Below are 27,261 nucleotides of genomic sequence, written 5' to 3' on the forward strand. Positions count from 1 at the left end.
CCTTACTGGCCAGGGTGAAGCTACTGTTCCCTTGGATCCCTGTTAGGTGGAGAGGTGAGGACGGAGGCTGAGTTAGAACACATGGACAGCAGGGTGGTGGCTCTAGTTCTACAGAAGGTCTGGACAATGACATCGGTAGACACCAGCGACCCTGAGATGGGGGCTCTTCTCTCAGGCATTCTCAAGAACATCCCCATGGTGTTGAATTCTGCTGCAGCTGCAGACAGGGAAAGCTCTGAAAGTCAGAGTCCCTTGGAGATAGTTGACGTTGGGAAGAGAATCAATCCAGGGTTTTTCCTCTCAGACAAGCACATCAGCTGTATTTGCTCAGACATGGTGACCAGCACGTACAGCAACGTCAGGTTCTCTGTGTTGGAGGACAAATCTCTAGGCTTCACTGATGACAGAACCCTGTCTCCTCCATCACCGCTGTGTCAGAAGTCCCAGTTCTGCCTGACTGCTGGGGAAGAGACAGACAGAGCTCCCTCTCTCAATGTTCCTCACACTGCAGCCAGATGTTAGGGCAGAGTACTGCCTCCTCCTCCTCTGGTCATCAGAGTCCAGATGAGCTCCTCACTCCTGAGGTGAAGCAGAGGATTATCATCGCTGTGGAGGAGATCATCACAGAGGGCGGTGAGGACGAAGCCTCTGGATCCTCTGAGCTGTGTGAAGCTGTGTCACCAGGCTCTCGCCGCTCCACTCCCACTACCAGCCTGGCAGCCAGCAACATTTTGTCTGTTGTTCTGCATGGCCTAAAGGACACCATCGGTGCATTTCTGTCCAAAGAGGTCACAAGGCCAGAGTTGGAAAAGGCTATCAGCCAAAGCCTGGTCAACTCTGTGATGGTGACCCTGAAGAGTCTGCTGATGCTGGATGCCAAGGTTCCTGTGGTGCAGGGGGACAACTCCACCCTGAAGACCTCAGAGTAGATCCCACATGGAACCATGGAGAATCTCAGAGCTGATCCCAGCTATAACCATGAATACCTCAGAGCTGATCCCAGCTGTAACCATGGAGACCTCAGAGCTGATCCCAGACAGAACCATGGAGCCTCCAGGGTGTTCCTCAGACATAGCTGTGGATAAGAACCACATCTCCCTCCAAGATGAGGACATGGCTAATGAGGCTAGCATCACCACCACCTCTATCTTCTCCTCCATCGTGAATCTGGTGAATCCCAAAATGGACAGAAGGTCCACCTCTTCCAGGGGGGGGCTCTCAGTATCCATGCCCCATGCGTGCCTTCCTGGACTCCAAGGACCTAGTGGGGTTTCTTTGCAGCCCAAACCTCCGCCACTTCTCTGAGCAACTGATCTGGCACGTGGCGCGACTGATCCTGGAGTCCAAAATGTCGAAGACGACGTTGGTGGGAAAGTGTTTCTCATACACAACAGTGGCCAACCTGAGTGGAGGCCTTGACCTGTCCACAGAGTGCTGTACTGAGCTCCTCTACAGCTTTGTGGAGGGGGCAGTCAAGAACCTTCAGGAGACCTTCCTGAGTATTCCACACAACCCTCCTGTGGAATCCTTCATGGAGGATTACAGCTGCACGGAAGAGAGGAACTGGGTGGTCTCTCCCGCTCTCTCTCATGGCAGTAGAGTATGTATGGCCTCTCCCACCCTGAGTGATAATGACTCTACAATCATACAACAGTCAGGTGAAGTGGGCATGGTCAAGCCCAGCTCTAGGAAAACCATCAATGCTCTTCTATCTGACATGTTCATTGACAGAGTTGAAGAACGTCTCCAAGAGTCTTGTGATGATGATGAGGGTGAACGTACTTCAATCAATGGTAAGATATCTGTACAAGCATATTTGGTTTGATCAACATAGGCCTGTCCATAATGTGTCCATACAAAGCTAAGATGATTAGTAAGTCAAATTGGCTGTATTGGAGGAAAAAAATAGAACTTTAGCAACATGGTATTTATACGATGCACAACCATAGCGCTGTCACATTTCTTTAAGATAAGTGAATGTATAGATTATTGATGGTATCAACATGACATAAGGACACCATTTTCTTTGTGATTTAACTGTTGCAGATTGCATGATGTCAGAGACTTCGTCTAAGTATTCTCTTGAAGCCGAGGCCACCAATAGCGATGTCACTGGCTGTGAGAAGAACCCCGACTCCCTTTGGATGACAGGGCAACTGGATGAGTGAAGAGCTGAATCAGTGGACTCAGCCGACACAGGGCACAGCGCCTCATCCTTCTGGCAGTCATTTCCCAGCCAGGCTTCCTTCAAGGCAGAAGCCTCATCAGATGCTTCCTCACTGATCTCACTGGAGACGGTGGTAAAAACTCAGCTCTGCTAACAATGCTGCATTAACAGCTGACCGTCAGAACATGGCTGTGACTCAGAGCAGCACAGGGGCAGCAGGTCACAAAGGCTGGCGCTGCGTCCTCTGCTGCCAGACTGCTGAGGGGACTCCCATTGAGATAGCAACACTATTATCACTATATTTCACAGACAATTAAACAGTCAAATACATTGAAGTTATGTACCTTTATTTCAATTCATTGATTAGAGAAATACATTACGGCAAACCAATGAATGTCTGCGGTTAACAGCAGCGTAAGGTGCCTTCAATTCTATCAAAGACAGCGAAGTTTCAGAACAAAAGCCAGAAGAAATCTTCCAAGCCTCGTAAAGGACAGAACTTCAATAATTCAGTGGCACCCCTGCCTGGTAATTTTTCCTAACATAACAAATGCTCACGTCACAGGTTACCTTGTAATTTTGTGTGGAAATCAGTTAAATCCATTGTGGTGAATTGTGTTAAGCTGTGTACCATTTAAATACAGGTGACAGTATCTATTACAGGCCTGTCAGAGGACTGATCTCTTGTTGATCTGTAGTTTCAGCTGCTACAGAGAAACACAAGAAGCACTCCTTTGGCTCCCGCTTGTCCGCTGCCTTCGCCAGGTTCTTTTTTGGATGCTGTGGTAGCAAGAAGAAGATCAGACAGTAGAGAATAATATCAGCCACAAAGGTTAACACCAGACATATTTCGACGCTGGGTTTAAATAGTAAAACCCACATGAAGAAATAAACAAACAGAATTGCACTCAAGTTCAACCATACCACAGCTTTTCCTTTATTGATCGTCTCCCGACAAAGTCCCCCACATCTACATCAGATCTTTCACAAACAAGCGACAAACAGCTAATAAATATGTATCCTTAATTACTTAACTGATTAATTTAATCAAAAATCATCACATCAAAACTGTATATTTTTTTTCAACTCTGTAGTAGCACACAAAGACCAAATAATTCTTACACAATGTCTATACAATTGGTAGTTTTGTCCCGTTATCCCAGTTTTTCTTTATAATTGTTGGTCACACTTTATTTGTATAGTCCCATATAGATGAACTACAGATGGTGATAGTATCAACTAAGTAGCTGTTGATAAGCAAATGTCTGCTAAGGTTACGTTTATGGTTAGGTTTAGAATAAGGGTTAGGGTTAAGGTTAGGGCTAGGTTAAGGTTTAAGTTTAGTGTTAGGATAAGGGTTAAGGTTAGGGTTAGTGGATAGTTAGTTGAAATGTTTTTGTTAGTTATTGAACATGGACTGACCATCTACAACCCATCTACTTGGGACTATCCAAATAAAGTGTTCCCTAAATGTTTCGCCCCAGAAAGGTTTGCAACAGTAAAACATGACAAAGTCAATGTTTCCTGATCAGAAAACATTGCCGTACCTCACATAATGAAAGCCGAAGATGTCAGTTCTTTTGAAACACACACACTTTAAATGCATTAACACATATAGACATATGCTATTTTAACAATAGGTACAATATATTATCTTTGTTTATAACATAGTAATATCTGGTTAATAATAATGTAGTAAAAATGTTATTTCATACATATATAATTACATGTTGTTCATAATTACACATTTGTTATGTGTGCCACAAAATAAAAACATCCTGTTTTTTAAAGTAATATCTGTAGTATATACAGCACCAGTCAAAAGTTTGGACACACCTACTCATTCAAGGGTTTTTCTTTATTTGTACTATTGTCTACATTGTTGAATAATAGTGAAGACATCGAAACTACGAAATAACACAGTCATGTAGTAACCAAAAAAGTGTTAAACAAACTAGATTTTTCAAAGTAGCCAACCTTTGTCTTGATGACAGCTTTGCAGGTGTGACTTGTTAAAAGTTAATTTGGGGAATTTCTTCCCTTCTTAATGTGTTTGAGCAAATCAGTTATGTTGTGACAAGGTAGGGGTGATATACAGAAGATATTCCATATTATGGCAAGAACAGCTCAAATAAGCAAAGAGAAACGACAGTCCATCATTACTTTAAAACGTGAAGGTCAGTCAATCCAGGAACATTTCAAGACCGTTGAAAGTTCCTTCAAGTGCAGTCGTAAAAACCATCAAGCGCTATGATGAACTGGCTCTCATGAAGACCGCCACAGGAAAGGAAGACCCAGGGTTACCTCTGCTGCAGAGGATACGTTCATTAGAGTTACCAGCCTCAGAAATTGCAGCCCAAATAAATGCTTCAAAGAGTTCAAGTAACAGACACATCTCAACATCAACTGTTCAGAGGAGACTGCTCGAATCAGGCCTTCATGGTCGATTTGCTGCAAAGAACTGCTAAAGGACACCAATAATAAGAAGAGACTTGCTTGGGCCAAGAAACACAAGCAATGGACATTAGACCGGTGGAAATCTGTCCTTTGGTCTGATAAGTCCGTGTATTTGTGAGACGCATAGTAGGTGAACGGATGATCTCCGCATGTGTAGTTCCCACCGTGAAGCAAAGAGGAGGAGGTGTGATGGTGAGGGGTTTCTTTGACACTGTTGATGATTTATTTAGAATTCAAGGCACACTTAACCAGCATGGCTACCACAGCTTTCTGCAGCGATACCCCATCCCGCTTAGTGGGACTATCATTTGTTTTCAAGAGAAAAATGACCCAACAAACCTCCAGGCTGTGTAAGGGCTATTTGACCAAGAAGGAGAGTGATGGAGTGCTGCATCAGATGACCTGGCCTCCACAGTCACCCGACCTCAACCCAATTCAGATGGTTTGGGACGAGTTGGACCGCAGAGTGAAGGAAAAGCAGCCACGAGTGCTCAGCATATGTGGGAACTCCTTTAAGACTGTTCATGAAGCTGGTTGAGCGAATGCCATGAGTGTGCAAAGCTGTCATCAAGGCAAAAGGTGGCTACTTTGAAGAATCTCAAATATAACATATATTTTGATTTGTTTAACACTTTTTTGCTTGCTACGTGATTCCATGTGTTATTTTATAGTTTTGATGTCTTCGCTATTATTCTACAATGTAGAAAATAGTAAAAATAAATAAAAACCCTTGAATGAGTAGGTGTGTCCAAACTTTCGACTGGTACTGAATATATACAAAAAATTGCAGAATATATATACAATTCTTGAGCAAGTTTTGCCTTGAAAAAAACCCCACTCAGTTACACATACATGGATCATTACAAACATTTGGAAACAGAAATCACTAAGGTCTTCAGCTGTTGGCATGAAAGAAGAGATAACAAGTCTGAAATCAACTGCTGGAATTCTAGTGCTAAGTCAAATGAGAGGCTTCCCGAGCCCACTTTGGGAGAATCTCAATTGCATACTCCTCGCGTCCTCTCTCATCACCTCCTTCGCTTTAAGCCACTGGATGAAAAAAAACAGAGATCCCACACCTCTGACTACAATAGATTTTGAGGACGATAGGAGAGAGGACAGGAGTATGCAATTGACACTCTCGCTTTGATTTTAAAGGACATACACAATGTCAGTTACTAGTGTCAAGCCAGTGTTGGTCACATTTTGGTTGGCAGTCAATGTTGGTGCATGGGGGTTGGTTATTGGCGGAAAAAGACTTGGCTTTTAAGTTGGTTATGTACACTGGTCTTCTTTATTAAGTGCTTACACGTCATAATTATAGAATTTGGTGCCTGCTGATGGAATGCTTAAGAATTTGATGAAATGTTTACGGATTTATCTAGTTTGAGAATTTTCTGCTATGAACAGTTGAGGACAATATCTGAGTTTGCGCTGGTGATGACGCAGCACATCTGCAACAGCTCAATTTGTGTTCATGTGGCGTGTCTATAGTTGTGCTTTACCGTTAGTTGTTCGGTTCCTGTATGTCATACCCTGTCCTTTGGCCTGTATGATGGGATAACCCTTCAGATTTAGCACCGTTAACAGTGGGTTTGGCTTGGGTGTTAATTTGGCATAGATATGGCCAAGAGTAGACACCAAACAGTGCCCTTTTCCATTTGCCAAACAAAGAAAGCTAAACTGGCAGAAAAGGGATGGCAAGCAGGTCCTAGGTCATTGTGCAATGACCAGGCTATAGTGTTGAGGCCCACAAAACACAGTGGTGTTTCGTAGGACTTCAGGTCTCATCACCTACATCATCAGGTGACTATCTAGTCCCTTTGTTTGCCAGAAAGTAGTTTTGCACACCAATTGCATTCCTAACGTTCCTTCTTTAATTTGTGTTGATATATGTGCTATTATAGGTGTGTACGAGTTCCAAGACTGTATCCCAACTCCCCACCTTTCTCCCAAAGTGTGCACTTGCACACTCCCCATCAAAGGTAGGTGGAAACTCCATCCAGCCAATGCTTACACCAATCCCATTTTATCCATGATGGGGAGTATGCAAGTGCACACTTTTGGATAAGGGTGGACAACTGCGACACACATAAGTGAATTAAGGCTGCAGAGAATAACCCTCTTCTGGTTAGAACTCTGTCTGATCCCATGGAGGTGGCCAACCAACACTACACCCCCCCACACTAAATGCAAAGCGCTTCCGGACACCGACACACACACCGACCATGGTCTCTGAGAAGACTCTCGCTCTCCCCCATACCCTGCCTCCACCTTCCCAGCAATGTTGTAGCACTCTCAGACTCACACACACAGTGATTGCCAACCCTTGGTCCTGTCCCACCCTGTTAGCCACCCAAAGTCCCTGTCAGGTATTCAAGTCTCAGATCTGTTAGTGCTATCTTGCCAACTCCTACAGTGCATTCAGAAAGTATTCAAAGCCCTCAAATTATTCCACATATTGTTGTGAACGGCCTGAATTCAAAATTGATTAAATGTATTTTATCTACACACAATACTTCATAATAACAAAGTGAAAACATGTTTTTTCTTTTTTTTTGCAAATGTATTGAAAATGAAATACAGAAATATTTAATTGACATAAGTACTCACACCCCTGAGTCAATACATGTTAGAATCTCCTTTGGCAGCGATTACAGCTATGAGTCTTTCTGGGGAGGTCTTTAAGAGCTTTGCACGCCTGAATTGTACAATATTTGCACATTATTCTTTTTTAAATTCTTCAAGCTCTGTCCAGTTGGTTGTTGATCATTGCTAGACAGCCTTTTCAAGTCTTGCCATAGATTTTCGAGCAGGTTCTTCTCTAATATTTTGCCCGTGCCCGTGCCGTCTATTCCATTTCTTTTTATCCTAAAAAAGTCCCTAGTCTTGCCGATGACAAGCATACCCATAACATGATGCAGACACCACCGTGCTTGAAAATATGAAAAATGCAGTGGTCAGTGATGTTTTGTGTTGGATTTGCCCCAAACATAACACTTTGTATACAGGACATAAAGTTAATTTCTTTGCCACATTTTTTGCAGTTTTACTTTAGTGCCTTATTGCAAACAGGAATATTTTTATTCTGTACATGCCTCCTTCTGTTCACTCTATCATTTAGGTTAGTATTGTGGAGTGCCTACAATGTTGTTGATCCATTCTCAGTTTTCCCCTATCACAGGCATTAAACTCTGTAAATGTTTTAGTCACCATTGGCCTCGTGGTGAAATGTCTGAGCGGTTTCCTTGAGTTAGTTAGGATGCCTGTATCTTTGTAGTGACTAGGCGTTGCATGTATCAATACACCCAATTAATAACTTCAACATGCCTAAGCACATTTTTACTCCTGAACTTATTTAAGCTTGACATTAAAAAAAATAGGGTTGAATACTCATTTCAGATTTTCATTTTTTTATAAATATGTAAACATTTCTAAAAACATAATTCCACTTTGACATTATGGGCTATCGTGTGTAGGCCAGTGACACAAAATCGAAATTGTATCCATTTGAAATTCAGGCTGTAACACAACAAAATGTGGAAAAAGTCAAAGGGTTTGAATACTTTCTGAAGGCCCTGTATTTCATCATCACCGCTAACACAAACAGATCTGGGACTTGGCTACTTTTAAGACACCCCATGTCCCCATAAACCACAAAAATATCCCCTTAAAACACCCCTGATGCTGAGTAAGCCCATTCATGGCCCTTCTCTTCCTCCATTTGCCCTCTGGCTCAGTACTCCTGGCCCTGGTAGCCAGCGGAGCCGTCAAAGGCTGGCTCTGTGCTGGCCGCGGGGTCAATGTCGGCGGCGTAGCTCGTGTAGTCAGTGCCCATGGGGGACGCGGCGTTGGGGTCGGCGGTGGGGTCAACATACTCCTGGGAGAAGAGGGCCGAGTCAGCCCCCAGCTTGTACTTCTGAAAGCCCAGGAAGGCCTGCACCGCCTTCAGAGTAGAGAGGGTGTGATGCGGAGGGCGAACAATTGAAAAGGGAATGGGCAATAATATAGAGGCGATAGCAAAGCAATGTATGCGTGGAGAAGGGAAGAGGGAGCCCAGACCATAGGGGGCAGCGAGCGATTGGAAAGGGGATGGGCAACAACATGAAAGCAAAAGCAAAAAAATATGTTGTGGGTGAGGGGGATAAACAAGAAAAGTGGAGACATGGGGTTGTGTGGGTGGGATTTGAATATGACAGATGGGCAGAATGAGATGACACAATAGATGCAACCAATGATAGTGGGGGAGGGGGGTATATCAGGTAACAAGCCATTGATTAAAAAAGGAATGAAAAAAGGTTAGGAGGATGAACGGTAGTTAGATAAGAGTGGGATAACGAGAGAAAGAGGGGGAGAAAGAAGGAAGAGGGGAGGGGGATTAAGTCTGTTAGTCGGTTTTAAGTGGGGAGTGTCAAAACAGATACAGTCAGTGGTCTTGGAGTGAAGTGAGTAACCTTTCACCTGGTCGGGCACTGTCTTTGACTTATTTCTTTTTAATACAACAATAACAATTTATCATGAATAATAAACATTCACAAATCATCCCAGTGTCATATATAAAGCAAAAATACCCAAACAAAATAAAAGAACTCATAATACAATATAACAGACAGATTCACATAGTGGTTGCAGCCAGCTGGACCTGGTAACACTAAATGCATGTCATTAAGCTGTAGTAGTTAGCTACAGCTGTGGCATGTGTGTATGGGGAAGCATAAGGCTAGATTAGGGAGAGGAGGTGAAAAGAGGTCATAGCTTTTCCTTCACAGATTTGTAGTGTTGGCATTGAAATAAAATGTGAACAATTACTACATATCTAAGATACAATCTAACAAGGTCAAATTGGTATGAACTCTGTACATTTTTATCACTTTCTAATAATTTCCTGATTGATCCCAACCATGCAAAGTGGCCCTACAGAAAATGTTCAATCTAAATTGAACGGTACCATGAAATCAAATGATTTTATCAAAATAATACTTTACATTAAAATGAATTGAGACAACCAGCAAAGGTGAACATAGCTAAAATGGTGGATTACTATGCCAGGCAATGAGAACCTGATATGTCAACAGTAGAGTACCACTGTTTTAACCCCACAAAGACACTCATTTTTGGCAATGGTTTGATATCAAGGCACGTTGGAAGGGCAATCTGAATCTAGCAAGCGGATCCTAGCTGTAAACACTAGCCAATCATAGTAAACATACACAAGGTACTCCTTTCAATGTGTTTGGCCATCTAAGGAGGACATCATTCAGACACAGCCTGGATGGGAAGTTGGTGTGAGTGAAATAAAGAAAGTGAGGGTCAGGATATCTATCATTAGGCTAGCGGTGGTGTGGGCTATGGAATGAACAGTTTGTCATACTCTTCTTCGAACGACACTCTCTTTATCCTCTCCAGGGACAGCAGTGTCAGAGCACCCTAGAGAGAGACAGACAGGTCAGTTATGGGATAGAAAGGGTGGTGAGGACGGGTGGTGAGGATGACCCCAATATTCACCAGATACAATCCTTCCATAAAGTTCTGTATCATAACAACCTTTTTAAGCTTTTTCTAGACTGAGACGGAAGCAAAGATTAAATTGGCGAAGACGTAGAAACTTAGATCTGAACTAACTAAAAACAGAGATGAAGCATTATTGTATACAAAAATACAGCATAGACAAAGATTCAAATTGAGAAAATTAGGAATCTAAACAGACCCAGAGAAGATAGAATTGGGAGAGAAAAATGTAGATCCGGGTTACAAAACTGCAGAAAAACAGAAGACAGTAGACACTTCTAAATATGAAGAAAAAGCAGTGTTAAACAGAGCTAAGTTAAGACTGACAAAGAGGAGCAGAATGTTATGACCCAGCTTCAGACGGAGCAGAATTAGAGCCTGATGAAGAAGGCAGAGGTGATATGTAACCAATTTAATTGAAAACTTTGATATGAATACATTTTGCGTAATATACATGTTTTCTATTTTGTAGATGCTTAAATGGCCATTACGCCAGACAGGAAGGTTGATGAAATGGAGGGCTGTTGTACTGTACGTACCCAGGTGAAGATGGAGAAGAAGGCAAAGGTAATGGCGGCTCGGGCTGCGTCCGCACCCTCCCTTAGAGGGTTGTCCTCCTCCTTGGCAACCTGCCACTGGTTGGCCAGGAAACAGAACCCCACAAACCAGACAAATGACCAGAATGCTACAGGAAGGATGGGGAGAGAGAGAGAAAAAGGGAGAGGGAGAATTACAAACGGAAACCATTAATACTATGGGGTGGTAAAACTAAAGAAAAAAATCTGTTCTTGAAATGTAATATCATACACAGTAATACCACATTACAAATGTCATGCCAATAACAGACTGTCATGAGTATGTTTGTGCATTATGAGCAACACCACAAATGTCATGCAACAATATAAAAAAACATATCAACTACTGATACACAACATATTTTGCAACCATTTTTACAAGCCTCAATAGCCTCACAGTAATCAAAGCCGAGCCTCAAAGGTCATAATGAGTTTGTTAGGGTTTATCAGCCACACCACAGCTAACCACAAGGGGGCACCTGTGCACATACAAAATGGCTCCTATAGAACTGAAGTCCGCCAATGTCCTAGAGCTGTGATTCAAATTCCAGGGCTCTGTTCCAATACTATTAATATGCATCCTTCTTTAATCCTTTCCTTGAAGTAATCACCCATCTGATATAATATAATTGGTGAGAGCAATACAGTGAAAAGCTTGCTTCTATGCCAATCCAGTCACGTTGGAGTGATTACGTCAAGGAAAGGAGGACGGAGGGATTATACATTTTAAGAGTATACAGACAGGGCCCAGTACGCCTAATGGCTATTGAAGAAACAATACCTTTATCAATGTCCATGTATTGATCAGTGTTTCCTAAGAGTTTAGAAAGGCTAAAGACAAAGGCCACATCCACCTCCCCACCCCTGAACCGAGTCTTCACAGAGCACCCAGATAAACCGTGTGCCTCCAAACACACTCCAAACTCGTATCATGACCAACTTCAACTAAAACAACCCCTTTCTTTGCTGTTAACGAACACACAATCACCTCCCGCGCATCCCCCAGTCAAACTCACACCAACAAGCCAAAACAACATTCTTCCTGTGTGGGGTGAAGTTGTCCGTAGACGCTGATCTGTGGTCAGTTTTGCATTTCCCCCAGTAATGGTTAAGGTTTGGATTGGGGGAGGAAAGCTGTTCCTAGATTGGTGCCTAGGAGAAACTACACCCCAGAGCTTACCAGACACTCCAATGTCAGCAAGCACAGCCTTCTTGCGGTCCTTGACGCTGCTGATCTGGGGGAAGTAGACGTCCAGGACCAGGAAGGCAGCACAGCTTAGGAAAGCCAGGGTTCCCATCCCCACTGCGTAGTTACAGGCATTCTGGTTCCTGTTGAAGATGCAGAACTCCTCAATCTCGTCAGGCCGGTTCACATAGCCCTCGTTGGCTATACAGCCAAAGATCACGATGGAGAAGAGCTGGGGGAAGAAGAGAGGGAGGGTGTGACAAAGAAGTTGATTGAGGAGAGAGGGTAGAGTAGGAAGAAAAGGAGAAATGCATAGGAGCAAAAGCCTGCAAAATCAGTAGCTCCAGGAGGACAGTTGGCAACTGCTGATCTACATCATATGGTAGTAAAATCAATGTGGATGGTACATCATTTGCACAAGCTGATCCTTTTTGCATCCTATGTAAATCTGTTACAGGCATTTGGAAAGTATTGTCATGACATGACAATCATTCATTCAATGACTTATCTTATCAAATCAATTAACTATGTTTAATTAATTACATGATTAAATTAATCTCAGTAACTTGGGGCACCACGGTAAACGTATTTAAAGAGTTATTATCTCCCGAATTAAACTCTTATAAGATAATATATCTATAGATAAGTCACTTATAAATGTATTTTTTACCTCATATCAGTCTCATTCTGAACGTCATAATATTCTATAAATCTGCACGAACCCTAGTCTACATGATGACTCAGCTTACACAAATTGGCTTAATTATTTATTTACTAACTAATTACACAGAAATACACACAGTATAGGTTGAATTGATTACTAACATAATGCATTGAAAAGTCCCCAGTGCACTAACCCGATATGACGGCTGGTTACACAATGAAAGGGGCGGGGAAAGAAAGAATGGGAGAAGAAGAGACAAAGGAATTCAACTATCGTACATAGTTGAATAATACGCTCATCGTAAATATGGATATTTAGCATCCTAACAACCGCTCATTCGGACTTAGAAATGCAATGCAAATATTGACGCTTGTTTGTCTGTCATCTTGCTCTGTTGAAATCGCCCGATCCGTCTGTGACGAATAGTTCGACAGAAAGTCTCTGGTAGTCCACCAGAGATCACCATGCCCTTAGTAGTTGTAGTAGTAGCTTTCTTCATTCTGGAAGTGTTCTTTAGACTGGATACATCAGACATTCCAATGATCGTTTGTTAAGATCTTCCTTGTGTCTTTGGTCAAAGTTCTAGACTACTTTACATGCAGAGCGGCAGGCGGTGCATGTCTTAGTCTTCTTCACTCGTCGAGTCTCAGGAGGGTCTTGTAATTTTAGACCATTTGTCACATATAAAGCTTGCGCTGCATACTGGTCTAGTAGTTTTAAACCATTTTACACGTCAGTAGCAATCAGGCAATGTAGCTGTGTAGCCACCGCTCCATGCTGTCTGGTCTAATCTACATTTTGTTAGGAGTCCTTTAGAAGTACTCTGGAAAAAGGGTCGTTCCATCCTTTTGGCATAATGTCTGTGCTCATGTAGGCGTTGGTACCGACTGGCAAAAGTTTAGGTAGAAACAATTCTCATTTAGAAGGCTAAAATCACATTTACTCTTCCCACAAACAGTTTCATATTTAAAGCATGAGCTTAACAACATTTTACAACCTGACAACTGGGACGTATACATTTGTAGAGTTACTGTTATTTAGTTATACCGTTCTTAATGAAATCACAAAACAACAACTGATTTGACATGATTATTGTTTGGAGCCCCAACAATCATTTCCCACATTATTTGCGTTAGAAATATTGTTTTAAATGTCCAACCTTTTGATGTTAAAGTTTTGGGGGCAGAGTATCTCTCTACACACAAATAATTTTTGACTTCTCCATACTGTAGTGCACGAGACAGGAAGTTTACGACCGGTCGTTAAAGTCCTAGAACCAGCCCCACTTCATATCTGGTGGGAGAGAGAGGGGGGACTCTCTTTGATCCTCACCCAGGATCAAAGACTTTTTCCACGGTTTGTTACGTTACAGCCTTGTTCTAAAACGTACAAAAAAAATGCCTCATCAATCTACACACAATACCCCATAATGACAACTCAAGGACATTCAGAGACTTGTCCTGACACCACTCCTGCGTTGTCTTGGCTGTGTGCTTAGGGTTGTTTGCCCTATTGGAAGGTGAACCTTTGCCCAAGTCGGAGGTCCTGAGCGCTCTGGAGCCGGTTTTCATCAAGGATCTCTCTGTACTTTACCCCGTTCAGCTTTCCCTCGATCCTGACTAGTCTCCCAGTCCCTGCCGCTGAAAAACATCCCCACAGCAGGGTGCTGCCGCCACCATGCTTCACCGTAGGGATGGTGCCAGGTTTCCTCCAGATGTGACACTTGGCATTCAGACTGAATTCTTTAGTCTTGGTTTCAGACCAGAGAATCTTGTTTTTCATGATCTGAGAGTCCTTTTAGATGCCTTTTGGCAAACTTCCAGCAGGCAGTCATGTGCCTTTTACAGAGGACTGGCTTCCGTCTGGCCACTCTACCATAAAGGCCTGATCGGTAGAGTGCTGCAGAGATGGTTGTCCTTCTGGAAGGTTCTCCCATATCCTCAGAGGTCACCTCCCTGACCAAGGCCCTTCTCTCCCGATTACTCAATTTTGCCAGGCGGCCAGCTCTAGGAAGAGTTTAGGTGGTTCCAAACTTCTTCCATTTAAGAATGATGGAGGCCACTGTTTTTGGGGACCTTCAATACTGCAGACATTTTTTGGTACCCTTCCCCAGATCTGTGCCTTGACACAATCCGGACCTCATGGCTTGGTTTTTGCTCTGACATGCACTTTCAACTGTGGAACCTTATATAGACAGGTGTGTGCCTTTCCAAATAATGTCCAATCAATTGAATGTACCACAGGTAGGCTCCAATCAAGTTGTAGAAACATCTCAAGGATAATCAACGGAAACAGGGTGCACCCGAGCTCAATTTCAAGTCTCATAGCAAAGGGTCTGAATACTTATGTAAATAAGGTATTTCTGTTTTCGCTTCATCATTATAGGGTATTGTGTGTAGATTGATGAAGAAAAATATTTATTTAATACATTTTAGCACAAGGCTGCAACATAACAAAATGTGGAAAAAGTCAAGGGGTCTGAATACACTGTAGTAATGTATGGCGTCATGCAGAGAAGTCACAACATGATCATATCATCACACTTTGGGGTAAAATGAATCCAGAACCTACAAATCCACAGTCACATTTTCACCCAGTTGTCTACATTCAGATACATGTATGGCAGTACCTGATCTGACACGAGTGTAGATGAAGGAAGATCCTAATGACACATCATGTGAAACAGTAAGCAAAGTCAAAACCGGCCCATCTTGCACCAATGCCAGTAACTACATCATAAAACCATCTAGCATTAAAAACGTCTACTCATTTAATTCACATACATTAAATAAATGACTCATATACTGGAGTACATCCCAACTGCTTTAATGCAGGTTCAGGCCAGGGTTGATGTTTGTTTTGTTGATGATGAGATGGGATGATATTAGGGGGCTTGTGTATACTACTGCATCTATTGCGCTCAGGCACGTGCACAGTTGAGTCAACCTGTGCCCAGCGTATGCCCCTTTGAACTCCCATTCGACAAGTGCCCTTTTGCGTGGTGCTATAACTATTCTTTTATGTATAAGGTTTTGTCGTTGTTGTTCTGAACCCATTGCCCGCAAGTCGTTGTGACGTTGTCAAGTTCGCCACCCCCCAACCCGTCTGTTGGTTGCACCTGATGGTCTGCCCTGTACTGAGATTGCACACGCCCGGTATCCAAACATGTCACCGGTCGAGTGTGTGTAGAAAGTCAACTAGTTTAAATATCAACAGTGCTGCCTCAGTAGCATAACATTTGATGAACTTCTCTAGGGTACGTGAGACGGTAGCGTCCCACCTCTTCAACAGCCAGTGAAACTGCAGGGCGCCAAATTCAAATACAGAAATACTCATTATAAAAATTCAGAAAACAAAACATATTTTACATAGGTTTAAAGATTAACTTCTTGTGAATCCAACCACGGTGTCAGATTTAAAAAATGCTTTACGGGGAAAGCATACCTTACGATTATTTGAGAACATAGCCCAGCAGACAAATCATTACAAACAGTAACCAGCCTAGTAGAAGAGTTACACAAGTCAGAAACAGAGATAAGATTAATCCCTTACCTTTGTTGATCTTCATATGGTTGCACTCAGACATTAATTTACTCAATAAATGTTCCTTTTGTTCGATAAAGTCTCTTTATATCCAAAAACCTCCGTTTTGTTTGCGCGTTTTCTTCAGTAATCCACAGGCTCAAACGCAGTCAAAACAGGTAGACAAAAAATCCAAATTGTATCCGTAAAGTTCATAGAAACATGTCAAACGATGTTTATATTCAAGCCTCAGGTTGTTTTTAGCCTAAATAATCGATAATATTTCAACCGGACAATAACGCCGTCAATATAAAAAGGTAAACAAGAAAGGCACTCTCTCGGTCGCGCGCATGAAAAAGCTTTGTGACACTTTAGGGTCCACTCATTCAGACTGCTCTTACTTTCTCATTTTTCAGAATACAAACCTGAAACAATTTCTAAAGACTGTTGACATCTAGTGGAAGGCATAGGAACTGCAATTTGATTCCTAAGTCAATGGATACTGTAATGGCATTGAATAGAAAACTACAAAACCAAAACAAATACTACTTCCTGAATAGATTTTTCTCAGGTTTTCGCCTGCCAAATCAGTTCTGTTATACTCACAGACACTATTTTAACAGTTTTGGAAACTTTATAGTGTTTTCTATCCAAATCTACCAGTTATATGCATATCATATCTTCTGGGCCCGAGTAGCAGGTAAATTTAATTTGGGCATGCTTTTCATCCAAAATTCCAAATGCTGCCCCCTACGCTAGAAAAGTTAACACTTGATTTACATAATTATTAATATTTGGTCTGGTTGGCTGATACACGCAGCAGAGAAAGGCAGGAGAGGAGCAGCTGAAACAACGACCCTCGCTCCGACCCAACTCCATCCCTTCCTCAGTCGTCAGCAGCAACCCAGGTAGTCTAGACAAGCTAACCACTCTGTACTAAAATATCCACACAAGACACCATATAGCCATATACAGTGGGGAGAACAAGTATTTGATACACTGACAATTTTGCAGGTTTTCCTACTTACAAAGCATGTAGAGGTCTGTAATTTCTATCATAGGTACACTTCAACTGTGAGAGAAGGAATCTAAAACAAAAATCCAGAAAATCACATTGTATGATTTTTAAGTAATTAATTTGCATTTTATTGCATGACATAAGTATTTGATACATCAGAAAAGCAGAACTGAATATTTGGTACAGAAACCTTAGTTTGCAATTACAGAGATCATACGTTTCCTGTAGTTCTTGACCAGGTTTGCACACACTGCAGCAGGGATTTTGGCCCACTCCTCCATACAGACCTTCTCCAGATCCTTCAGGTTTCGGGGCTGTCGCTGGGCAATACGGACTTTCAGCTCCCTCCAAAGATTTTCTATTGGGTTCAGGTCTGGAGACTGGCTAGGCCACTCCAGGACCTTGAGATGCTTCTTACGGAGGCACTCCTTAGTTGCCCTGGCTGTGTGTTTCGGGTCGTTGTCATGCTGGAAGACCCAGCCACGACCCATCTTCAATGCTCTTACTGAGGGAAGGAGGTTGTTGGTCAAGATCTCGCGATACATGGCCCCATCCATCCTCCCCTCAATACGGTGCAGTCGTCCTGTCCCCTTTGCAGAAAAGCATCCCCAAAGAATGATGTTTCCACCTCCATGCTTCACGGTTGGGATGGTGTTTAACCCCTTCTAACCCCCCCCCCCCCCCCTTAAAAGAGTTAGATGCACTATTGTAAAGTGGTTGTTCCACTGGATATCATAAGGTGAATGCACCAATTTGTAAGTCGCTCTGGATAAGAGCGTCTGCTAAATGACTTAAATGTAATGTAATGTGTTCTTGGGGTTGTACTCATCCTTCTATTCCTCCAAACACGGCAAGTGGAGTTTAGAGCAAAAAGCTCAATTTTTGTCTCATCAGACCACATGACCTTATCCCATTCCTCCTCTGGATCATCCAGATGGTCATTGGCAAACTTCAGACGGACCTGGACATGCGCTGGCTTGAGCAGGGGGACCTTGCGTGCGCTGCAGGATTTTAATCCATGACGGCGTAGTGTGTTACTAATGGTTTTCTTTGAGACTGTGGTCCCAGCTCTCTTCAGGTCATTGACCAGGTCCTGCCGTGTAGTTCTGGGCTGATCCCTCACATTCCTCATGATCATTGATGCCCCACGAGGTGAGATCTTGCATGGAGCCCCAGACCGAGGGTGATTGACCGTCATCTTGAACTTCTTCCATTTTCTAATAATTGTGCCAACAGTTGTTGCCTTCTCACCAAGCTGCTTGGCTATTGTCCTGTAGCCCATCCCAGCCTTGTACAGGTCTACAATTTATCCCTGATGTCCTTACACAGCTCTCTGGTCTTGGCCATTGTGGAGAGGTTGCAGTCTGTTTGATTGAGTGTGTGGACAGGTGTCTTTTACACAGGTAACGAGTTCAAACAGGTGCAGTTAATACAGGTAATGAGTGGAGAACAGGAGGGCTTCTTAAAGAAAAACTAACAGGTCTGTGAGAGCCGGAATTCTTACTGGTTGGTAGGTGATCAAATACTTATGTCATGCAATAAAATGCAAATTAATTACTTAAAAATCATACAATGTGATTTTCTGGATTTTTGTTTTAGATTCCGTCTCTCACAGTTGAAGTGTACCTATGATAAAAATGACAGACCTCTACATGCTTTGTAAGTAGGAAAACCTGCAAAATCGACAGTGTATCAAATACTTGTTCTCCCCACTGTATCTAGAGTTAGAAGATTATGAATATTATATTATGAAATTATCTTTAAGTGCATTTGAGATAGCTAAATCACAAATTAGCAAAAAAAAAAAAATCCAGCTAGTAAACAAGCAGATTTATATCAATCATCAAAATAAATGATCAGCTGATAGCCCTCCCTCTTTTCCCAATGTCAGTTTAAGCACCGGCCTACTGAAAGATCTGTGCACGGCCCTGACTCCACTTGTGGTGTGTGTATAATGTGTGTGTGTGTATTGTGTTCCCCACCACAGGCAACCCCATCCAGCATAAGGCATGTGAGGAGGTAGCGTGGGGGCCGTCCTGGCAAAGTCCTGCGGTTTTAACAGCTGGCCTCTTTAGACAGCCCTGTGTGTGCGCGCGCAATCATATATGTGTGTATGTGGGAGAAAGAGAGAGCATGCATGAGGGAGTGGGGTGGTGGTATGACAGAGCGTCTCTGATGTAATACTGTATGTGTTGGTGAGCAGCGAGTGAGAATACAAGTGTGTGTGGCTGGCAAGCAACCAGATGAGTGGATAAAAATACAATATGTAAGAGAGAAAGAGGAGAGCAGAGAGAGAAGAAGAAAGCTAGAGTAATGGCCTTTAGCCTTCTTTCAATGTGCATCTTTCCCATTGAACTATCATTAGCTGTGCTGAAGCTGGCCCACCTTGGTTGGCAGGAACTCCCCCAACACCTCAGGCTCATAACCTACTGAGTGCTGTACGTTCACTGCTCTTTGCCTAAACTAATATTCACATTCAATTTGAATATGCTACTGTCGACACATACACAATATACACTGCTCAAAAAAATAAAGGGAACACTTAAACAACACAATGTATCTCCAAGTCAATCACACTTCTGTGAAATCAAACTGTCCACTTAGGAAGCAACACTGATTGACAATAAATTGCACATGCTGTTGTGCAAATGGAATAGACAAAAGGTGGAAATTATAGGCAATTAGCAAGACACCCCCAATAAAGGAGTGGTTCTGCAGGTGGTGACCACAGACCACTTCTCAGTTCCTATGCTTCCTGGCTGATGTTTTGGTCACTTTTGAATGCTGGCCGTGCTTTCACTCTAGTGGTAGCATGAGACGGAGTCTACAACCCACACAAGTGGCTCAGGTAGTGCAGCTCATCCAGGATGGCACATCAATGCGAGCTGTGGCAAGAAGGTTTGCTGTGTCTGTCAGCGTAGTGTCCAGAGCATGGAGGCGCTACCAGGAGACAGGCCAGTACATCAGGAGACGTGGAGGAGGCCGTAGGAGGGCAACAACCCAGCAACAGGACCGCTACCTCCGCCTTTGTGTAAGGAGGAGGAGGAGCACTGCCAGAGCCCTGCAAAATGACCTCCAGCAGGCCACAAATGTGCATGTGTCCGCTCAAACGGTCAGAAACAGACTCCATGAGGGTGGTATGAGGGCCCGACGTCCACAGGTGGGGGTTGTGCTTACAGCCCAACACCGTGCAGGACGTTTGGCATTTGCCAGAGAACACCAAGATTGGCAAATTCGCCACTGGCGCCCTGTGCTCTTCACAGATGAAAGCAGGTTCACACTGAGCACATGAGCACATGTGACAGACGTGACAGAGTCTGGAGACGCCGTGGAGAACGTTCTGCTGCCTGCAACATCCTCCAGCATGACCGGTTTGGCGGTGGGTCAGTCATGGTGTGGGGTGGCATTTCTTTGGGGGGCCGCACAGCCCTCCATGTGTTCGCCAGAGGTAGCCTGACTGCCATTAGGTACCGAGATGAGATCCTCACACCCCTTGTGAGACCATATGCTGGTGCGGTTGGGTTCCTCCTAATGCAAGACAATGCTAGACCTCATGTGGCTGGAGTGTGTCAGCAGTTCCTGCAAGAGGAAGGCATTGATGCTATGGACTGGCCCGCCCGTTCCCCAGACCTGAATCCAATTGAGCACATCTGGGACATCATGTCTCGCTCCATCCACCAATGCCACGTTGCACCACAGCCTGTCCAGGAGTTGGCGGATGCTTTAGTCCAGGTCTGGGAGGAGATCCCTCAGGAGACCATCCGCCACCTCATCAGGAGCATGCCCAGGCGTTGTAGGGAGGTCATACAGGCACGTGGAGGCCACACACACTACTGAGCCTCATTTTGACTTGTTGTAAGGACATTACATCAAAGTTGGATCAGCCTGTAGTGTGGTTTTCCACTTAAATTTTGAGTGTGACTCCAAATCCAGACCTCCATGGGTTGATACATTTGATTTCCATTGATAATTTGTGTGATTTTGTTGTCAGCTCATTCAACTATGTAAAGAAAAAAAGTATTTAATAAGAATATTTCAATCATTCAGATCTAGGATGTGTTATTTTAGTGTTCCCTTTATTTTTTTGAGCAGTGTATATTGTATATACGAACAATATATATACACAATATGTCAAAGTTACAAGGTGAACTGAAAGCTGGATACTACTGTATATAACCAGATCCCTTGACAGAAGAGAAAGCAAGGGGGCGCTTCATGTTATTACATTCTCAATGCTTTAAGTGCTCACATGCTTTGTTAGCATCTCTTCACAATGCCTAGTTCCAACCGTCCAGTATTAACAGTTGAAGTCGGAAGTTTACATACACCTTAGCCAAATACATTTAAACTCAGTTTCACAATTCCTGACATTTAATCAGAGTAAAAAAATCCCTGTCTTAGGTCAGTTAGGATCACCACTTTATTTGAAGAATGTGACATGTCAGAATAATAGTAGAGCATTACTTATTTCAGCTTTTATTTTTCATCACATTCCCAGTGGGTCAGAAGTTTACATACACTCAATTAGTATTTGGTAGCATTTCCTTTAAATTGTTTAACTTGGGTCAAACATTTCAGGTAGCCTTCCACAAGCTTCCCACAATAAGTTGGGTAATTTTGTACTATTCCTCCTGACAGAGCTGGTGTAACTGAGTCAGGTTTGTAGGCCTCCTTGCTCGCACAAGCTTTTTCAGTTCTGCCCACACATGTTCTATAGGATTGAGGTCAGGGCTTTGTGATGGCCACTCCAATACCTTGACTTTGTTGTCCGTAAGCCATTTTGCCACAACTTTGGAAGTATGCTTGGGGACATTGTCCATTTGGAAGACCCATTTGCGACCAAGCTTTAACTTCCTGACTGATGTCTTGAGATGGTGCTTCAATATATCGACATCATTTTCCTTCCTTATGACACCATCCATTTTGTGAAGTGCACCAGTCCCTCCTGCAGCAAAGCACCCCCACAACATGATGCTGCCACCACTGGGGATGGTGTTCTTCGGCTTGCAAGCCTCTCCCTTTGTCCTCCAAACATAACAATGGTCATGATGGCCAAACAGTTCTATTTTTATTTCATCAGACCAGAGGACATTTCTCCAAAAAGTACAATCTTTGTCCTCATGTGCAGTTGAAAAACATAGTCTGGCTTTTTCCTTGCTGAGCGGCCTTTCAGGTTATGTCGATGTAGGACTCGTTTTACTGTGGATATAGATACTTTTGTACATGTTTCTTTCAGCAATTTCACAAGGTACTTTGCTGTTGTTCTGGGATGGATTTGCACTTTTCGCACCAAAGTACGTTCATCTCTCGGAGACACAATGCGTCTCCTTCCTGAGCGGTATGACGGTTGCGTGGGCCCGTGGTGTTTATACTTGCGTACTATTGTTTGCACAGATGAACCCGGTACCTTCAGGCATTTGGAAATAACTCCCAAGGATGAACCAGACTTGTGAAATTTGTGGAGTGGTTGAAAAACGAGTTTTAAATGACTCCAACCTAAGTGTATGTAAACTTCCGACTTCAACTGTATATGAAGATTGCATCTTTGTCTCCTTTCCTCCATGTTCTGAAAAACAAGAGTGCTGCCATCTGCTCCATAGTTTCCTGCTTGTTTCCACCCCATTTTTTGATATTTGCTGTCATTTTTCATCCCAAACTCCTCTTAACCATGCTTTATAGCTCATAATGTAAGCATTTCATTGAACAGTTTACACTGTATCCTGTGCGGATGACAAACGTTGGTTTGAAAATGCAAAGCGGATAGAGATTTGTTTGTGGACATGATCTTTGGTCAGGATCTGGTTGTAAATTATGTGAGTTCGCTCCTCTCTAGTTGTCTGCTGGCGTGGTCTCCCTCCTGGTCCATTCGCCTACTCAGATATACAATTACCAGGCTAGCAGCACAGCTCTCAGTCCTGTCTGGATCACAAGGCCCCAGCACCTCATAGACGTATGAAAGCAGACATTGTGATTGGCACCACGTGGGGTCCTGATCTTGTGATCATCAGCAGCCTTTCATGCTCCATATTAAGCCTGAGGGAATTTAGTGTTTGTGTGTGTGTATGTTTATCATGTGATAAAAAAAATAATAAACTTATGCATGACTTTCTCAAGATGAGCAGCACTGGCTTTCTGTTACATTTTCACTGCTGCACAACTACCACAGCCTAACAATTAAATGCATCCAATAGATACATGCTGGATTACTGTCAGAGTCCCAGTGTGTGCCTATTAGTGTGCAGGATGTCTTTCAGGCAGGCCTACCAGTCAATAAATCAATCAGGCTTTGCACACCATTACAGCTAGAGCCCCTTAGCTTTGCTGCAAGCTACAACCGAGGTCTACAGAGGCACTATGCTCTTGCGGTCATAGCAATACTGTGAGCATACTGCACTGGATGCCCCCTCTCTCTCTCTCTGAATCTGCTTGTGCTAGTCTCCCTCAGTTAGTGTATTCTCCTCCATCATGGAGTACCACTGATACAGATGTTGATTGAGATGTACACAAAGGAGTCCTTGACAAACAAACATGAACACACACACAGCTTGCTGGCCGAGCACCACATTTCTGCCCTCCCCACAATAACTCAATTTTAATCTCTGTGACCTTGTGTTCACACACACAGAGAGACAGAGAGAGAGAGAGAGAGAGAGAGAGAGAGAGAGAGAGAGTGAAAGGCGGAACAACCAAGACTGTCAGATTCTTTCCTTCACAAGACCGGAAGTCTTTCTCCATACTAATGCACACATTGGTACTACCAGGAAACCAGAAATGCCAACTCCCTATTTAGAGATGGCTAGCTGAATATAGGCCTAACATGAAGTTACAGGTGTGCATGTTAATGCACAAGTAGCATACAGCTCAACAAAAACACAGGAGGAAAAGGCACATCTATCCTAGACAAACCAACCATCAAACCCAATTTTTGCTGTGGAACTATCAACAGAACATTGTTATCAACTGGTTACAGTAATTTCAACGAAAACAGTGCGAAAACAGAATGAAAACCGGTTACAAAATGAAATCCGATTGCTAGAGCAAGGTTGGTAATAGCAACTTCAAAACAAAACACTAAACAGTGTTTTTGAACACACCACTACAACCCTGTTCCTGGAAAGCTAAGAGAGGTCCATATTCTCCACTGGTCTTCTCGGAGTAGATTGGCCCCAGCTACTTACATCATAAGCCCGTATAAAATTTCCCAGTCCATCTATACCTGAAGACTGTGGTGAAAACTCTGTGCGCAGGAGAGCGTCTAGATCCAGTTGCTGGTTTTGGCAGGAGGAACAACTCAATGACACTAATGTCATCCTTGTTTTGGGTAACTGCATTTGAGCTCCGCTCCAACGAGCCACGTACACACAGAATCAGAGGTCCTCGCCACACTACGGTACAGCAGCTACATGTCATTCTAAAGCTGCACTTCACCTCCACAATAGCAATGCTATCTTTCTCTCCTCTGTTATGAGCACGACATTCCCGACAGCGAATCATCGTCACACATAGAACAAGAAGGAGAGAAGGAAGGAAATGAGACGGCTAGTCGGGAATGTAGTGCTCATAATAGAGGAGAGAAAGATGGCATTGCTATTGTGGAGGTGAAGTGCAGCTTTAGAATGACATTTAGCTGCTGTACCATAGTGTGTACATACATTCATGGCACACACACACACACACACACAATTCACTCTGTCAAAAGAAAAGCAGAACAAATGTTATCAATTTGCTAGCTGAACAATAACAGAGATCATCCAAAACATGAACACTAGATCACATTTCACCAGATCAAAGTCCCAGCAGAGTCTTCTGGCTTATTAGCTCAACAGCTGCTGTGAATTATTAGATATCCTACCAACATAAGACTACGACTAATACTCTACAGACTTCGATTTTGATCGACACATTTCGTGGTATCTCTGGCCTCTAGTTAATAAACCGCTGCACACTGGGGCTCTTGGTAACCCCAACAAGGTTTAATGGGTGTCAATCAACGTTTCGGTCTAATGAGACCGTGGTCAATCAGGGTCATGTTCAAATCAAATAAAAATGTATTTGTCACGTTTTGTTAAGAACAGGTGTACACTAACAATGAAATGCTTACTTACGGGTCATTTCCCAACAATGCAGAGTTACAGATAAAATGTCATCAAAAGTAAATAGTGACACGAGGAATAAATACACAGTGAATAACAATAAAGATAAAAAATTGCATGGCTATATAGTACCAGTACCGAGTCCATGTGCAGGGGTACGAGGCAATTGAGGTAGCTATGCACATATAGGTAGGGGTAAAGTGACTAGGCAACAGGATGGATAATAAACAGTAGCAGAAACGTATGTGGCGAGTGTGAAAGTGTGTGTGTGTGTGTGTAAAATAGTTAGTGCAACAACAACAAAAAAGGTCAACGCAGTCAACGCCATTTGATTAGCTATTTAGCAGTCTTGTTTAGCAGTTTTACGGCTTGGGGGGGGGGGGGATAGAAGCTGTTCAGAGTCCTGTTGGTTCCAGACTTGGTGCCCTGGTACTGCTTGCTGTGCGGCATAAGAGAGAACAGTCTGTGGTTCACAGCAGGACACACTGTAGCAAAACGTTTTGCAAAAAAATAAAATAAAATAGGTTCCAGGTAACTCCACATTCAAAAAAAAAATTATCCTTACTGAACATGGTTTGGAAAGCAAGCAGAGAGGAGTTTAAAAAGCTCAACAGCCAAACCCTGTCACCTTTTAATCTTACATACCAAACAAACATTACGCATTGGCTGGAGAACATTTCAAATATGTTCTTATGTCCCCAGCATCACTGCCAAACACTGGTGCAAAGCCTGTCCGTGGAAATGCACTAATAGTGCTCCGGTTATAGTGACTTTGACATCTGAATGAACATGCCACACACACACACACACACACACACAAATGCAGTTCCATCAACTATGGTGGATGCGTCATCAGGCCAGTGCAGTAGAGTTTGGCTCGGTTCTGCTCATTATTGTGAATAGGGTATAAGTGTCTATTTTGTTTTATTTTTATTGTGCCTCTGTGCCTAATTGGTCAATTAAAATCAGTTGCTAATTACAAGGTAACAACATTGACAAAGTAGCAGACATTGCAGCCTTCCAGGACCGGAGATCCACCAAAAGAAGATACTTCTTCATTTCCAGGTCTCCAGGTCTCCATCTACTGTATTAGCTCAATAAAGCTTGTATTGATCTGGTGACTGAGGAGTTTCTCAATGGGACACCATCACGTGTCATCATCCAATATCACTCGACAGATCCCAGTGACATCATTAACAGGGGCACTAGAGAAAAATAACCATGTTAATTCAGAGAATGCTTCCATGGAATGAAGAAGAAAAAAAACAGACAACTCATTCCACATTCCCTCATGACTCGCAAGCACATGACTATTCTATTTGCTCAGACAAAGGCTTCACACTGAAAAGGCAGCAGATGATAGGACGAGGAAAAGAAAGCTGAACTAAAAAAGGGGGCTGAAAGGATGTACTAAACTGTCACGTCACGTGACCTATAACACCCCTAGTTACAAGGTCGCCATGATACAAAGACCCAGCCATTCTAAAGGCCGTCCCTGTCCACTTCCTCTGGTGTATAACGTACTTGTGTCGTGAGCAAGCCTCCTCTCATGTGTCCCCATTCCTCCCTCCCTCCATCCATCCCTTTCTCATGAGTGGGCTTGCCGGTGACATCTTTCCGGTGGTCTCTGACAGTCGTCATGCCAACGCAGCAGACCTCAATCAGCCAATCAGGATCTCGGTTGGGGGGGGGGGGGGGGGGGGTCCACCTCCCTCTCATCCTGAAGGGAAAGCTGTGGTCCAGCAAGTTAATACTAACCTATCATCATCATCATCATCACACGGAGGGCTACAATGGCAGATTTTAAAATGGGAGGGGCTGAGCTTACATTCCCCTTCTCGATATTAAAATGGCAGATTTCTCTCCACCAAGACAAATGTGTTGGTGTCCATCTTTGTTTTGTTTAGCCTTAGTATTCATGAAAGCAGGTTGTCTGATCACACATTTCTGGATCTTATCTGAATGAGGAATAAAACCTCTCCATGATCATTGGAGTTCCCTCCCCAATCTGCTGAACATCAAATATGCTGCATTCCTTTATAGTGTTGCACACCTTTTCTCTAATCACTAT

At 43.1% G+C, this 27,261-nt stretch overlaps 1 protein-coding gene across 2 annotated transcripts in view; it reads right to left on the bottom strand.

Annotated features, from left to right (window-relative positions):
• Positions 1-3,075: 3,075 nt before the first annotated feature.
• Positions 3,076-27,261, bottom strand: part of LOC139565254 (synaptogyrin-1-like) — a 34,763-nt gene continuing 10,577 nt past the window's right edge. Inside the window, exons 2-4 of one of the 2 annotated variants that reach the window (XM_071385435.1) lie at positions 11,888-12,125; positions 10,672-10,817; positions 3,076-8,570 (exon numbers count right to left, since the gene is read on the bottom strand). In XM_071385435.1, coding sequence (XP_071241536.1) covers positions 8,361-8,570; positions 10,672-10,817; positions 11,888-12,125 — 594 coding nt within the window. In that variant the 3' untranslated portion in view covers positions 3,076-8,360. Of the gene's footprint in view, positions 8,571-9,098; positions 10,052-10,671; positions 10,818-11,887; positions 12,126-27,261 lie in introns of those variants that run through there. The other variant, XM_071385436.1, reaches the window with a different exon arrangement.

The sequence above is a fragment of the Salvelinus alpinus genome, chromosome 36, assembly GCF_045679555.1.
Source record: "Salvelinus alpinus chromosome 36, SLU_Salpinus.1, whole genome shotgun sequence".
Classification (NCBI taxonomy): domain Eukaryota; kingdom Metazoa; phylum Chordata; class Actinopteri; order Salmoniformes; family Salmonidae; genus Salvelinus; species Salvelinus alpinus.